The sequence below is a fragment of the Perna viridis genome, chromosome 1, assembly GCF_037379345.1.
Source record: "Perna viridis isolate PV_CMFRI_1.1 ecotype Kerala chromosome 1, ASM3737934v1, whole genome shotgun sequence".
Classification (NCBI taxonomy): domain Eukaryota; kingdom Metazoa; phylum Mollusca; class Bivalvia; order Mytilida; family Mytilidae; genus Perna; species Perna viridis.
Genome location: NC_142445.1, coordinates 68,394,253 through 68,408,884, shown reverse-complemented (window position 1 = coordinate 68,408,884; position 14,632 = coordinate 68,394,253). Strand labels below are relative to the sequence as shown.

Genomic DNA, 14,632 nt, shown 5'->3' with positions numbered 1-14,632 from the left:
CAACTTCGAAAATCTTCTCTGAAACCATACTGCAAAATTTAATGAAAGTTTGCATATTCGTTTTTTAGGGTGTGCTACACAAAATGCATATTATAAAAAAATTTACATTGGTAAAAAAACACGGCCGTCGTACTAAAAACAGAACATGGTGGTCAAAATGCTTTTTTGCTATTTTTTCCTCAACTGGAGAATAATGAAGATGAAAGATAAACATGATATTCTGAGTTGACTGGCAATATTGAAATTTTTTTAAGAGTCCATGTTCAAAATGGCTGATAATCTGTTTGCATAGTGATCAATAATTAACGGAAAATTCACCGTGTTATATTCTTACGCAGAATATTTTCCATTCTGAATTGGCTTGTTAATGTAAGTATCAAGTTAAAGACACCCCATTTCATTCTCAGTGCCAATAATATTAAAATATATAGATGAATAAATTAAGAATAAAGATAAATAAATTCTTTAACTACTATGTATGGAAGGCATTGAACGTCTAGTATTTGATTTCAAATTATTTTTTACTTCATAACAATTTTGTGTTTATTTTTTTCCTTTTGTGTTAAATTCTATGAAATAGTATGTTTCCCCTTTTGTAATTTAAACCGCTCATCTGCACTTTGAACGAGTGAATGTGCGGTCTGCAGAAAAGTTTCTTAGACTCTTCTACACATCTGAAGTGGTACCAGTTTTCACAAAGGTGACAAGAGACTAAATCCTTATAAGTGTTTGGCAAATTATAACCAGCGACACAGTCTTTTTATATTTCAATTGTAAAGCTTTGATTTTTTTAGAAGTTTTAAAGGTTTTCTAGCAACTTCTAACTTCGGAAATGGCATTATTTGTTTATTCATTAAACAGTTGTAAAGATGTATAAGTATATGGTAACATGTTCCTGACTAAGGACACATTATTCTTTTTGGTGTAATTGTTCGCTATATTTGTCTCCATGTGATCCGACGACGAATGAGCCTGCCTCTGGTACATGAAAAATGCAACTCGGCGGGTGTTTCTAGAAAAGCAAAGGACAATTACCCTACCGGTGCACATGGTCCATGCTCCCAGTTTTTAGTGGAGTCCGAGTTGCTCATTTACTTTTGTTACTTTGTATGTATGATTTTAGTTACTATATGTTCTTTGTTGTGTATGTCTGTTTTCCATGTCTGGTCTTCGTCCCTGGATTACATTCTTTTGATTACCACTATAACCTTGGTTCCCTTGATTACACTTTCCAGCAGAAAAAAAAACAACTTAGCATGTGGTACATTTCCAAGAATAGCGTTCCTGATTCCTGCTTCTCGGTCGGTTACAATTATAAGCGATTGCTTTATTGTTTGGAATCAATTTAACAAGTTTCCTTCATAACAGGTCATGAACCTCACCGGATTTTCTGTCGTGTATCAGAAACGCAACAGGCAAAGTAACACCCCTTGAAATAGAACAAGCCGAAAAACTAATACAGACACGAAAAAAATCACCAATTTCAAAGGCTGTGTCTTAAGACAAAAGAAGAGGTACGTCTGATCTGAAGCTTTGTTTAGGAAGTGTCGATATGCAATGATGCAGGTTAAATCGGGAAAAATTGATATTCCATGTATAACGCCTAAGTGGTACGCGAGTTGAAGAGTGAACGTAAATCTGATCATACGATAAACGCCCGTCTTTCTTTATCTTCCGTTGCTGATTCTGAATCTGTTCTGTATTACTTGGGTTACGTATACCCTGGTATTGACCCGGAACATGATTACTGACCATAATTTCTTTGTAAACAACGTTAAGTTCGTTATCAGTTCCTCTTCCTTTTACACTTTCCAAGACAGACGGTAAGTTTCTTCTGTATTCCATTGGATTCTCGGACTTGTCATTTCCATTGTGATGTGGAATTTATGATGATTCATCTCCGACATACTGAACTAACGTTATTACTGAGTTTACTTTATAGCATACTCACTTACGAAATGAAACTGATCCAATATTTCAGCTATATTTAGGCGATGAATATGAAATGATCATGAAATGATATATGGGATGGGACACAAGGACGATGCGGTCGACAAATTTTAATTGCCACTAGCAAAAGGGAGGGTCTCTTAAATTAAATGTTTCTCTAATCTTCATCTACGTATATTATATGTGTCTGCGCGTCTGTGTTTGCAAGAATCCCGTTTTAGATATATATATATTTTTTTAAAATAGCTTAATCTGTTTTATATAGAGCTTGTTTATGTTATTATCAATATTGCTTTATTTTAGTTATCAAATTACAGTAAGATTCCTGTTTTTTTTATTCCACTTCAGTTTATTTTGCAAAATTTAATGAAAGTTGGCATATTCGTTTTTCAGGGTGTTCTACACAAAATGCATATTATAATTATGCTAGTATTTGGTATCATATTGATGAAAAATATTTACCTTTGAAATTCGGAGTAACAAAGCCTCAAACTGTTCTTGTAGGCAATTCTTTCAAAGACGAATCACGAAAAGCTTACTGTACAAGTCATGAAGATTGTGCTTTTCTATAAAAGTCGATGTTCACTCCAGAAACAATGTATGATGAGAGAAATCAACTTTAACTTCGTTACTAATAACGTTTTTTCATTAATTATAGAAATGTAGTGACATTGACACGAACATCCGTTAGATGTATTTTTAGGTATATATTGCAATTAATAATATGTGAGTGATTTTTTTTTTCAATTTCGGGTGGGATTTATCCGTTAAAATTGTACTTGTAACTCACTCAGGGGGTTTTTAACGTCCTTGACTACCTTGTCGGGTCTCGCACGGACGGTATTGTATTTGTGCAAAAACATTTCATTTTATAGAAAGGCCCAATGGCCTTAGACACAGACCATTTTTATACCGAAGGGGCGGGGGCTGTGATTTTCAATGTTGCTAAATAATTTTTCCTGCTCTTCTTAAAATTATTTAACTTTTTTCAATAGCAATTATTTTTATTTATATTTTTTTTCTTTGGATAAAAAATGATATATATATTTTTTTTAATCGCACGGGAATTTCAAAATCAGGATTTTTTTCACTTCAGTTTCATATATTTAGGCACTATAATATATAAATCTTTCAATTCTTGGTGAGCAAAATAATGTTTCTCAGAAACTGACGTGGTTATGGATTTAGAACATGTCTATGCACCAAAAAGACAAAATTAGGCCAGAAAATATCTGGTAAGGAGTAAAAAAAATAAAAAAAAGTAAAAATCCTCCCAACCACCCCATATTTTTGGTGAGGAATGAAATTTACTTGGCCTAAACAAGACCTGGCTTTGTCTGTAGCCAGGAATTAATGAGGAGCTGCTAAACCACACAGAGCACGAGAAAGTCTGGGACTCGTGCAGGTCGGGATTAGCTTCCCCTGCGATAGCACGAGAAAGTCTGAGACTCGTGCAGGCCGAAAAGTTTCCCCTTCGATAGCACGAGAATGTCTTGGACTTGTGCAGGGAAGCAGCCCACGTCACAGTCAATTATGCATAGCCAGTCTAGAGTCTATAGCCCTTTAGCACCCCAAAATATATCAATTAGGCAGGAAGCAATCTATCAGTGAATTCATGATTGTATATTATATCTAATTAAAATTCTTGCACACTTATATAGAAAGTAATGGGTGACAGGAGGCAACCTTGGAGTATTTCTTGTATGTTCATTGAAGGATGGTGAGAGTGTTGAAGTGTGGATGACTTGGCTTTGGTGTTTTTGTAGTCATTGGATAATCTGTATAATTTGACAGGAATTCCAGTGTTTTCGAACTTTCCAAAGTGCATTTCTGTTAACTATGCTAAAGACTTATTGAAGTCCACCAAATTTATGTAGAGGGCTGATTGCCATTCTATTTACTCCTCGATGATGACACGTAATGTGGCAATTTGGTCAATACATGATCGACCACATCAGAATCTGGAGAGTAGCTGAATTCCTCTCCAGTTTTTGTCAGCTGCTCAGGTTGGCATTCTTGGGAAGCATAATAATGTAGCTTAAACTCCAATCTTCAGGGATTTCGACTGTTTCCCAGATGTTTTCAAACAGGTTATGCAAGGTGATGTAGGGCTCCGTGCAGGTCCGAGTGTCAACAGAACGTGTGAAATATTGCTGCTCGGGCGTTAAATCCCAACTTTCAATCAATCGAGATGTTGGTTTTTCTGGCTTGATCTTCAAATCCTCAGGTGTAAATCTGGTTCGGTCCCGGGGCTTTTCCAGTCCTTATTCGTAGGGCCAGTATCAACATCAAGGTCTTCTCCAGGAGGTAGATCAGGAGCATCTGATATATCTTTTCCATTTAAAAGTGGCCGATCTAGGTTTGTTATCCCATTGCCATCTTTGTCTTTCACTGGTTTGGATGTATTGGTCTTTCTACCTGTCAGTTGGCGTGTGATGTTGTACTCAGTTTTTGTGTCATTCTGCCCATTGCATTCTTTGCATTTGAAGCGAGCTCGTTGATGTAAGTTCTTTTATCCTGTCTGTTCCTTTCTCTTTACTTCTTTCATAATGCTTATGTGTCCACTTGTCATCCATTCTTTCAGCAATCTTGTCTTGACCTGGTCAGTTATATCTTCACAGATCTTTGCTTGTCAGTTGTCTCGATTGTATCGTCAGATAACCATGGCTTGTATTCCTCCTTTGAGAATCAAAGTTCTTCTTGGCATGTGGTGTTATATGTGGAGAAGTAAATTTGAGTACTTCGGGTTCTTATTAGCAATGTTAAATAACATTTGAAGTTGATCAAAAGACCCATTAAAGACAATGAAGCCATCATCTCCGAGCTAATTATGTTGTGCTTGTTTGGGAACTTTTCAACCATAAAGTTAATAAGTTCTTCGTTTGTATGTCGCACATGTCAGGGCTAGGGACTGTCCTCATTGCACATCGCATTAAGAACTTATTCTAATAGAACAAATTATAAGATTAGAAGTAAGTTCTCAGTGCTCAAAAGTATAGCATAGTTTTCTTTTTTCATTTCACTGTGAACGTTTTCAGCCGCCTTAATTAGTTCATTACTGAACATTCTTGTATAAATGCGTACATAAGTTCCTTGGTCTTTAACTATAGGTAGCAAAAAAATAGTCAAGAAGTCTACGCAATTTCCACAGTGGGGAATAATCGGACGGCATGGTATTCTTATTTTTTCCCTATTGGAGATAAAATCTAAATTGGTTGTAATGTTTAGTGGTAGTTCGTGTAGTTTTCGCATCTTTCTAATAGTTTGTTTAACAAACTGGATTAATATAACACAACAGTTACTGGATATTGATATCCATTTAGTTGCTCATTATAACATTATGAAATTTTCGACTATAAACCGTAAGATGGTACTATTATAAACATTTGTTACATACTTCTTCATACATAATTTAACATGTTGAATGGCAGTTTATGGTACATTCACTGTATGTACATGATATTCCTCTGCACTCCTTTTCTTTTTTTTTAATTTTTTTTTCTACGTAAACATTTTTTTTAGTGAAAAACAGAAATAAATTTTTTTTCACCATCAAGCAACTTTTTTTCTTTTTTTTCTTGCCACAGCAAAAATATTTTTTTTTTATTTCTCTTCAAAGTGAAATTAATATTTTTTTAAAAAAATATCCCCGCCCCCCCCCCCCCCCCCAATATAAAAATGGTTGGTGCCTTACGAATAAACTAATGGACTTACGACAGTTTTTAATCTGATTATGGCGCTTGGGTTACTTAAAATATTGACCTATGATTTAATAAAAAAAACTGTTTTATGGTAACAATCAGAAACCAAAATTGGTAAATGCATTTTAAAATATAAACTTTAAACACACAAACAATAAAAATGACTTTATACATAGAAAACTGAATTTTCCTGTTCTGGAATTCCGGTTGGGTTCGGGCTTCACAAAATACCGACACCATTCAATTCTGTTAAGAATTTTACCAGTTGCGCGGATTCTAATGATTAATGATTTTTGGTTTCTTAAGGAAACCTTGTGTCCTAAGTTGACTATTTGGTTTCTATAGTAAACATGGTCTCCTGAGTTGAACGGTGGTGATGAAAATGATGCATAGTCATGGTTTTATTTCATTTTATGTTCTTTTTAGTAAATGTGTTCTGGGTTTATGCCCCTCAGACCCGGTGGAATAGGGGTACCCCTGCTCAAATATTTCCAGAGATTCTAAAAACATTTGACAGCATTTCCAATTAGGTACTCAGTTGAACCTTCAGCGTTCATCAATATGATCTTTTCAACAATTCTTTGTCAAACATGGTAACAAAACATGATACATTTACTTACTTAGTAAATAGGGTATGATTACCAAAACAAATTTGTAAACTTATACCCCAAGAAAAAAAAATAATAAATCGTTTACGACATTTCTTAGGTTTTGTAGTTTCCTTTGAGTTAATTATGATTCTTTGCTGATTTAAGAAATTAACCAAATTTCCTACTCTTTCTGTGTAGTTTATGTGCTGCACCAGTAGACTGGCATCATCAAAGTGCAAATTGTGAAAGTTTTATTAAAGTAACTAATTTTGAAACACATTACTGTAAAAAAATAAAACTAATTTAGACCCAAATAAAGTCATTTTGACTATTCCCTTGTAAAACAAGACTGATAACATACGTGGATCTGTGCAACTGTCATATATTTGTCAGTGCATAGATATTTTAATATATGCTTAAACACAAATCAAGTAAGAAACTGGTGTATATTCCTATGATAACACATACTACTAAAAAGGTGTGCTGGGATTAAATTTCCATCCTTTTTATTTTGAGAAAATGTAGGTCCAGCGTCTGTATTTTACAAAATAATGGTCCTGCCTTTTTCTTTGGCACAAACGAAGAATATTAGAAAAATAATAGAACCTCCCTTTTCATTATTTATATGGTCTGCCTGCCTTTTCATATCTTGAAAATTCCAGTCCTGCCTTTATATTTCAAATTACCCCTCTTCGCCCATAAAAATCAAATGGTATTAAACTCCTTAAGTACAACAGGCAAAACATTATATTAAATATTTGTCAAATTATCCAATTTATATGTACATAAATATTGTACAAAAACTTGTACTGGTTTAATACTTTTTAGTTCAAAATATATAGGTACCATCTACAACACAATTTGGCAAAACGTTCGACAAGCTGAAATGCAGGGAAAAAGTTGTCAAATTTCTGCAAAAGAGGAGGTTCATATCTTCAATATCCATACCATTCCTCGTTTCGTTTTGTTTACACTCATCTTAATGATTTAATTTAATAATGGAAGAGAAGGTATCGTGTCAAAGGTTTAAGTTGTTTTAGCAAAAATTCACGGTCATAACTGAAATGGTTTGAAAAATCTATAATGAATCATACTTGAGAGCCCAAAACAGGTGTGTGAACTTGTCCATGTTACAAGTACTCAAACAGTTAGTAAAATGTAGATCTAAATAAACAACACACTGACATACCAGAAGTCTATACAGAGTAGATCTCGTTTTAAAGAAGCTAACAAGACACACAATTAGACAAAGGCCAGAAATATGCTGTATATAGGACAGAAAGTCACCGACAAAACGTCATATAGGACAAAAGTCGCAATTATATGAAAAGAATCTCATTAAAATACATTTTTTTTACCAATTTATTTATGTTTTTGTATATCAGAACTCTAGATTAATAATACATATCAAAATTTGCAAGACAAAATATTTATAATCATAATTATTATGAAACAAAGTGTCAAAGGGGCTTGATTGTTGAATGGTTTCTTAGGAATTATGTTGGTTTTTTTTCCTTTAAATTCTCAAATATTTGACATCTATATTGATTTTTGTATTCATTAAAGAACCGCTGAAACATCAGCATATGATTTATTTTGAAATATACCCTTTAGAAAAAGTTCTATTGTCCATTTCCCTAAGTGATGATCAAATTTTTGTCCTGTGACTGACCCTATGTCTTGTGACTTTCTATTCGTTTACCAAATATGATATGGGACAAGACATTCCTTGGAATGGGTTCTATTGCTACAACGTAAGGGATTGGAACCGTACGTTTTTATCAATAGGTTGGTATCAAGTCCACTGCTGGAGTATGCGAGATGCATAATTAAAGTAGAACGTGGAAAGCACTCTGCATCCCGTATCATAAATACATAGAGAACCTGCCTATCGCAGATTGCAGTGTAAAGACCACTTTTTTCTTATTCTACTTTCAATTGATTCAACTTGTCCTCATTTCTGACAACTTTGACCTTTGTGTACACCTCAGATGTGACCGTACATATCTCCTGAAATGGTTAATGGCTTAAATGTGTTATGAATAAGTTGTGTCACATACTTTTTAACGTTTGGTTTGTTTAGAAGGGAAGTAGACATTAATGCATTCTGGTCTGTCTCATACTTAATAGAAGCAGCGATAAACAACAGATGTGTAAGTACATGTTAATGTTGTGGGCAAACGATTTCAAGCTTAAATTTCTCTCAAGCGAAATGTGAATATCATAAGTTCATATTTTAGAAACTTTAATACTAAAAAGAACTTATTACACAAAAAATGCACAACAACAAATACACTATGAAGCAAAACAAAACAATATTGATAAGGATCGTTACGTTTAAACTAATTGAATGTTGAAAGTAACTTCGACGCTAAGGAATTTGATTTTGTGTCGTAAATATATCATATTGTGGCATACTAATCTTGTAAAAAATTCCGAACTTCAAACTGGTTGGATAATTCTCTTCTACCGTATCCTACTTTTTTGTGTATTCTGTAGAATAATAGAAACTCGTTTATGCACATCACTACTTGTTACTTGTTCAGATATTTAAGCACACCCCGGGCATTCCGATGTAGTTTTTGTTGTCATTCCTCTTAATTGTCGTATAAACTGGTAATATGTGCCCAGGGAACAGTTTTACATAATTATATTATACCATAACCCAAGGTTGTCTGACAACTATAATTTTAACATTTTAATGTATATTTAGAATATTTCCTTGACAGACCGGAGAATACCAAACGTATAATGGCTTCCGCTGCAAGTTGGTAGGACTAAAAATAATGGTTTGTCGTTACCTTTATCACTTTTAAGCTTCATATTTTCAAATATTCAGCATGTTTTAATTATCTTAAACTGCTACTTATATATCGCTTCACTTAAAATCACGTCTTATAAACATTGAAGGCCTCATGCGTTGTAAAATAAACACTTTTGGTACCTCATGTTTAACACGCCTGATTTTTACTGTCCTTTTCATTGAAGAACTTCATTTTTACAAGAACATCATCGGCTTACCTGTTCAGTCCATGGAGAACAGATGATTTAGTTGGTAAGTTGGGCTAGCAAGAAACTTACGAAATAATAGTTGTAAACATTAATAAATAAAAGTATAACAACGAAAATTCCGATTCATAAAAAAATATTTATCATATGAAATGTTTTAACTTTTGAACAAGTCTTTGGAATCTTTTACTCAAATCGACTAAAATAATACTGTATAAGTTATTTGACATGTTGACTTATCAACGTTTTCAACAAGCTTTGAAAAGTTATTAATTACAATAGTAGCTTTGAGAGGTGTCGAAAATCTCATTTTTGAGAGCCTTGCATCTTTCTATCAACCAAATGATAATTTGAAAAAAACGACACAACAGTGTCACCATCATCGCTTTATGAAGCTCATGTAAAATCTCTGACCTTTACAAGGTGTGCAGTGAGACCGATATGAGCGTAATATTATCAACCTTTAATTGAAGACGCTAGATGTTAGATCTGTATAACCAAGTTCCAATTCCAATTTACATTTAAAATGATATTACCATATTATTGTAGGTCTTGTGACAGGAATGGTGACAACGGCGATATTGGCATTTCTGTTTGAAAGTCTGCATTTGCTTGAATACAAATTGCCTATAAAAGAACGGTATTCTTTTTTTTTTGTTTTAAAATGGGGTTTTAGGGTAAATTTAAGTTACAGATTATGAATTGGGGGATAAACACACTCAATTTGAATCGTGTTTACAAAATTGTTGTTTTTTTTAAATTTGTTAAGCGATGATAGTGACAAGCCACCTTTATTAACACAGCATTTGTCTGTGTCCAGAGCTCTTATAGGAGTCCAGGAAAGATTCCTTACATTATGCATTTTTTACCCTTTTTACTTATTTAACCTACTCAGTCGGTCTGTATCTACACATAATCTGATCACCGTAAAAGTATAAACCTTTCTAAAAATCCGATACACTTTTTCTAGAATCAAATGACGAGAAAAAATGAAACATTTTCCTTAGTTCGAAATAATTATATTTACTGTAGTAGTAGTTGTAAATGAATTCAGTATTCGCCATTAGTATGTGCGGATCAATTTTATCTTCTATTCCAGATTAGAGAAGAAACGAACAGAGAACAGAGCGCCTTTATCTGCCACCTCTAAGAGATCTGTTTTACACGTTATACGTATCTCGTCCGGTTATGTGTTAATGTTAACGGTAATGACAATGAATGTATGGATTTTAATGTCTTTAATAGTAGGCCATGGTACGGGATATTTTCTGTTTAGACCATGGTCTGTAATGAAACGGAAACGAAAGAAAAAGAAGTTACACCACTGGGACAATAAAACAAATTCTCCTTTACTGCATGAAAATACCAGTACATATACCTGATATTTTATGGAATTCAATTTACTATAGATATTGTTAAAAATGTTTTATGACAGCGGGTTTGGATAATTCAATTTAAGATAAAGCGATTCAAATATTTATAAATATTTTAAGACCATCTGACAAGATGGTTTTCCAGTGTCGGATCAATCAGGAGTCACAGAAATCACCGGTATAGTACTGGATAACGCATTTTAAGCTGTCAGAAGACTCAAGACATTTCATCTGAAAGTTTATGTTTTAAAATACGCATAAAAAATATACAGATAAAGTTATGTTTATTTGTCTGGAGAGAAATTTTAAATGTTTGTACATTTGGTTCATTTATTAACTGAGTCATAAAAAGAAAAAAAATCTAATAAGCATTCGAAGTCAACATCAAATATAAATTACAGAAGCGAAATACGCCGTCTTATACAAAAAATACGTTTTTTTTGCGCTCTCAGCTCTGGTCAGTAACTGACAAGTATCCTTTGCATGTGTGTGAAATTAAACCAAGGTTCAGAAATACCATACAATAAAAATAATTAAAAAAGAACAATCAAATTTAAACTAACCAGACCAAAGCATTACAGATTAAATCTAAATCGAACAAAACCAATCTTGTTGTATGGGACAGACACGTGGAGGACTAAAGCGGCAATGGTGAAAAGTGTACAAACTTTGATTAACTTTAGCTTAAGACGTATCCTAAAAGTCTATTGGTAAAATACCATCAGCAACATGAACTATGCGAAATTACAAAACAAATACCCGTAGATCAAGAACTCTTACAAAGACGTTGGAGATGGATAGGCCACACTTAAAAGAAAACCACCAACACATATCACACGGCAGGCCCAAACATGGAACCCCAAGAAAAAAAGAAAAGAAGTCGACCTTGCAATACATGGAGAAGATATTTAGAGGCAGACATGAAAACAAAGGAAAAACTTGGAATGAATGAGAAGAACAGCACAGGACAGAATTGCATGGATGCAGCATGCTGGCGGCCTATGTCACAGGAGGGGGTAAAAAGCGTAAGTAAATAGAATAAAACCTGGGGAAACAAAACATCAGATGCCGGGGTTTTATACCGTAAATAAATAAAAAAAAATCTTGTTTTAAATATTGAACTCTCTGGTGTAATTTTGGAATATCTTGTTGAAATATATTCAGTTTAAAATGACATTAGTACAAGAAGAAGTAGTGTATCTGAAGGTATAAACACGAGAAAGTTCCTGAACAACAGGAACGCTAAAAGCACAAACGAGGGAATCCAGGGAAAATTCAACACCAGAAACAACAACAGGACGAAGAAGGTAAATCATGAACCAAAACAACACCGAAAAGGCCGAAATGACAAACAAGGGAATCGAAATCCTTATACAAGATAACGACGAGAACGCGGAAAGGACAAGCAAGGAAAAATCCTTGGACAATGCAACACAGGGAACAACCAAAGGACTATTGAGGGAAAATCACTGGACAAAACAACGCCGTGAACGCCATAAGGACAAACAAGAAAAAATCCTGGGACAACAAAGAATGGACAAACAAAGGTAAATACTAGGACAACAAAAAGGCAAACGAGGGAAAATCCTGGGACAACAACGAAAGGAACAAGGGGAAATCCTGGGACAACAACGGAAGGACAAACAAGGAAAAATCCAGGGACAACAACGAAAGGAAAAAACAAGGGAAAATCCTGGGATAACAACGAAAACATAAACGTGGGGAAATACTGGGACAACAACGAAAAGAACAACCAGGGGAAATCCTGGACAACAAAGAAAGGAAAAACAAAGGAAAATCCTGAGACAACAACGAAAGGACAAACAAGGGAAATTAAATCCCATATCGGTTAATCAGGTTATTGTGACGACCGTAGAACTTAAGAAAGCACGACTTTATGGACAACGGAATTTTTTTTAAAAATTAATTTTCTACGTCCTCAATTGTCGTAATTTCTAGAAAAGCGTAAGAGTTGAGAGAGAAAACTCAATACGCTGGAATATTACTGCAAAAGTAGTTGACGACCAGTAGCTTTTGTATGTTGTAGGCTTTCCTCTTTCGCAAATAACGTTTGAACTGCGTGTCCGTGGGTGCTTCGGCTCCTTCGTATGGAGCGTTCATATCAAAACTCATAGGTTATGCCAGAGCTTGCCGAAACTACGCAGACTTTTTGTATCGCGCTAGAAGTCTAGGCTTCTGGAACAGTGTTATGTTGCTACAAGATTGAAGTCATCACTACAGAAGTTTTATGGTCGTCATCATGAACTCGTGGATCGTTATGATGTATCCATCAGCACCATGAAAACTGATTTATTCAACGGGTCATAGTTTGCCTTTCCTAGTTTCTCTACCCCGGACTTGATTTTATTATGAGCAACTCGGCGGGTGTTTCTAGAAAAGCAGAGGACGCTTACCCTACCGGTGCACCTGGTCCATGCTCCCAGTTTTTAGTGGAGTCCGAGTTGCTCATTTACTTTTGTTACTTTGTATGTATGATTTTAGTTACTTTATGTTCTTTGTTGTGTGTGTCTGTTTTCCATGTCTGGTCTTTGTCCCTGGATTACATTCCTTTGATTACCGCTATAACCTTGGTTCCCTTGATTACTCTTTGAACACCTTATTAGTCTGAAAGTTGTATTATGAACAGTTGTCGAACAAAATACTTTCGCCTTAAAAGGGAGCGAATAAGAAGGGTTAACTTTCTAATGAACAAGTCCAACTTGGTAGTAACCATAAAATGGTCATCAAAAGGAATACATTTTTCGTTTTTATCTAATAAACTTAAAGCTGCTAATTAATCCCATGTCCAGTTTGACATCGGGTAAGTAAGTAAATGTTATTCAGTTTGTTTGTGTGTTTGTTTGTTGGGGTTTAACTTCCGAGCAGCAATATTTCAGCAATATACAGACGATGAACATGAAGTGGATGATAAAATGAACATGAAATGATGAAATGACAAATGTGATGGGACACAAGAATAATGGGGTCGAGAAATTTTGATTGCCACTGGAAATTGGGAATGGTGGGTAGGGTCGGGCAATTTAGCCTCCTGTGGCGGAGCCCTATGGTTCTTACCCTGGGAGAATACCACAGTGGGATTTTTTAACGTGCGAGGAACATGGCATCTTTCCCAACATGGTGCACCACTATGGTTTGTTGTCAGGTTTTCCGTATTATAGCCTAACAACCCAAGCATGTAACGCGCCAGGGGTACCCCATTCCACCACCTGGGGCACACAACCCAGTTGCTCTGTGGGCAGAGCGACCTAGCCCCCGGCTAGGGTTCTGAGCACTATTTAGTCGCCTTTTACGACAAGCTGAGCGCTGCTGCAGGCCTATTCGTTTGACACCCGGACCTGCACGGGTCAAATGTTATTCAGAGTCGATATAGATATACAAAATAACAAGCATTTCTGCGAAATCAACTGAGCTCTAATGATGTTTTTTTGTAACCGACTTTGGACACACGCATATGTACAAACAAGAGACCAGCTAATCATGCAAAACTAAAAATTACACCTAAAAATAAACAGAGCATCTTATAGTAAATTAATATTGCAGGCAGGACAATTTCAGCTTCGTCTTAGTAAGCACTATGGATGCGACAAGCTCATACAGGTTTCACCACAACATCAGCTAAGGGTAGCTATATATCGATTTGTTTTCAACTGACCAAACGAGGTACCCCAAACTTCTGGTCACGAGTGTCAGTGGATTCTATACTGTAGCTGCTACCCGTGACTTTATATTATTTTTAGCCTAAAAAACACTAATTCCACTTCCCATAGGCTTCTATGCTAATTTCACAATATTCAATGGCTTCTCTGGACTTTACCTTAACTTTAACCTGCAGAGGACTATATATCAGCATGATTCTACATATATCAGCTCACAATCCTCAGAATGGCACGTGGGGTTAGCAGACTTGCAGTGCAGTACTGGTCACCGGAAGTGAAGGGTCTATAAATAGCATGGGAAATCCCAGTGTTTTCACAAGATAGGGGTATAT

The 14,632-nt window shown here is 35.0% G+C and overlaps 1 protein-coding gene across 1 annotated transcript; it reads left to right on the top strand.

The window, feature by feature from the left end:
* The first annotated feature begins 7,740 nt into the window (after window positions 1–7,740).
* LOC148630112 (protein SLC31A2-like) lies at window positions 7,741–10,947 on the top strand. The gene is made up of 5 exons (XM_088561074.1): window positions 7,741–8,394; window positions 8,955–9,030; window positions 9,230–9,296; window positions 9,800–9,890; window positions 10,350–10,947. The coding sequence occupies exons 2-5, from the start codon at window positions 9,028–9,030 to the stop codon at window positions 10,630–10,632; spliced, it is 444 nt and encodes a 147-aa protein (XP_088417200.1). The 5' UTR covers window positions 7,741–8,394; window positions 8,955–9,027; the 3' UTR covers window positions 10,633–10,947.
* Window positions 10,948–14,632: the final 3,685 nt, after the last annotated feature.

Bases quoted from the DNA above. Each gene is read 5' to 3' on its own strand.
- LOC148630112 (XM_088561074.1), top strand. The intron at 9,297-9,799 runs GTAAGTTGGGCT...ATATTATTGTAG, and splicing joins GAGAACAGATGATTTAGTTG to GTCTTGTGACAGGAATGGTG. The intron at 9,891-10,349 runs GTATTCTTTTTT...CTTCTATTCCAG, and splicing joins AAATTGCCTATAAAAGAACG to ATTAGAGAAGAAACGAACAG.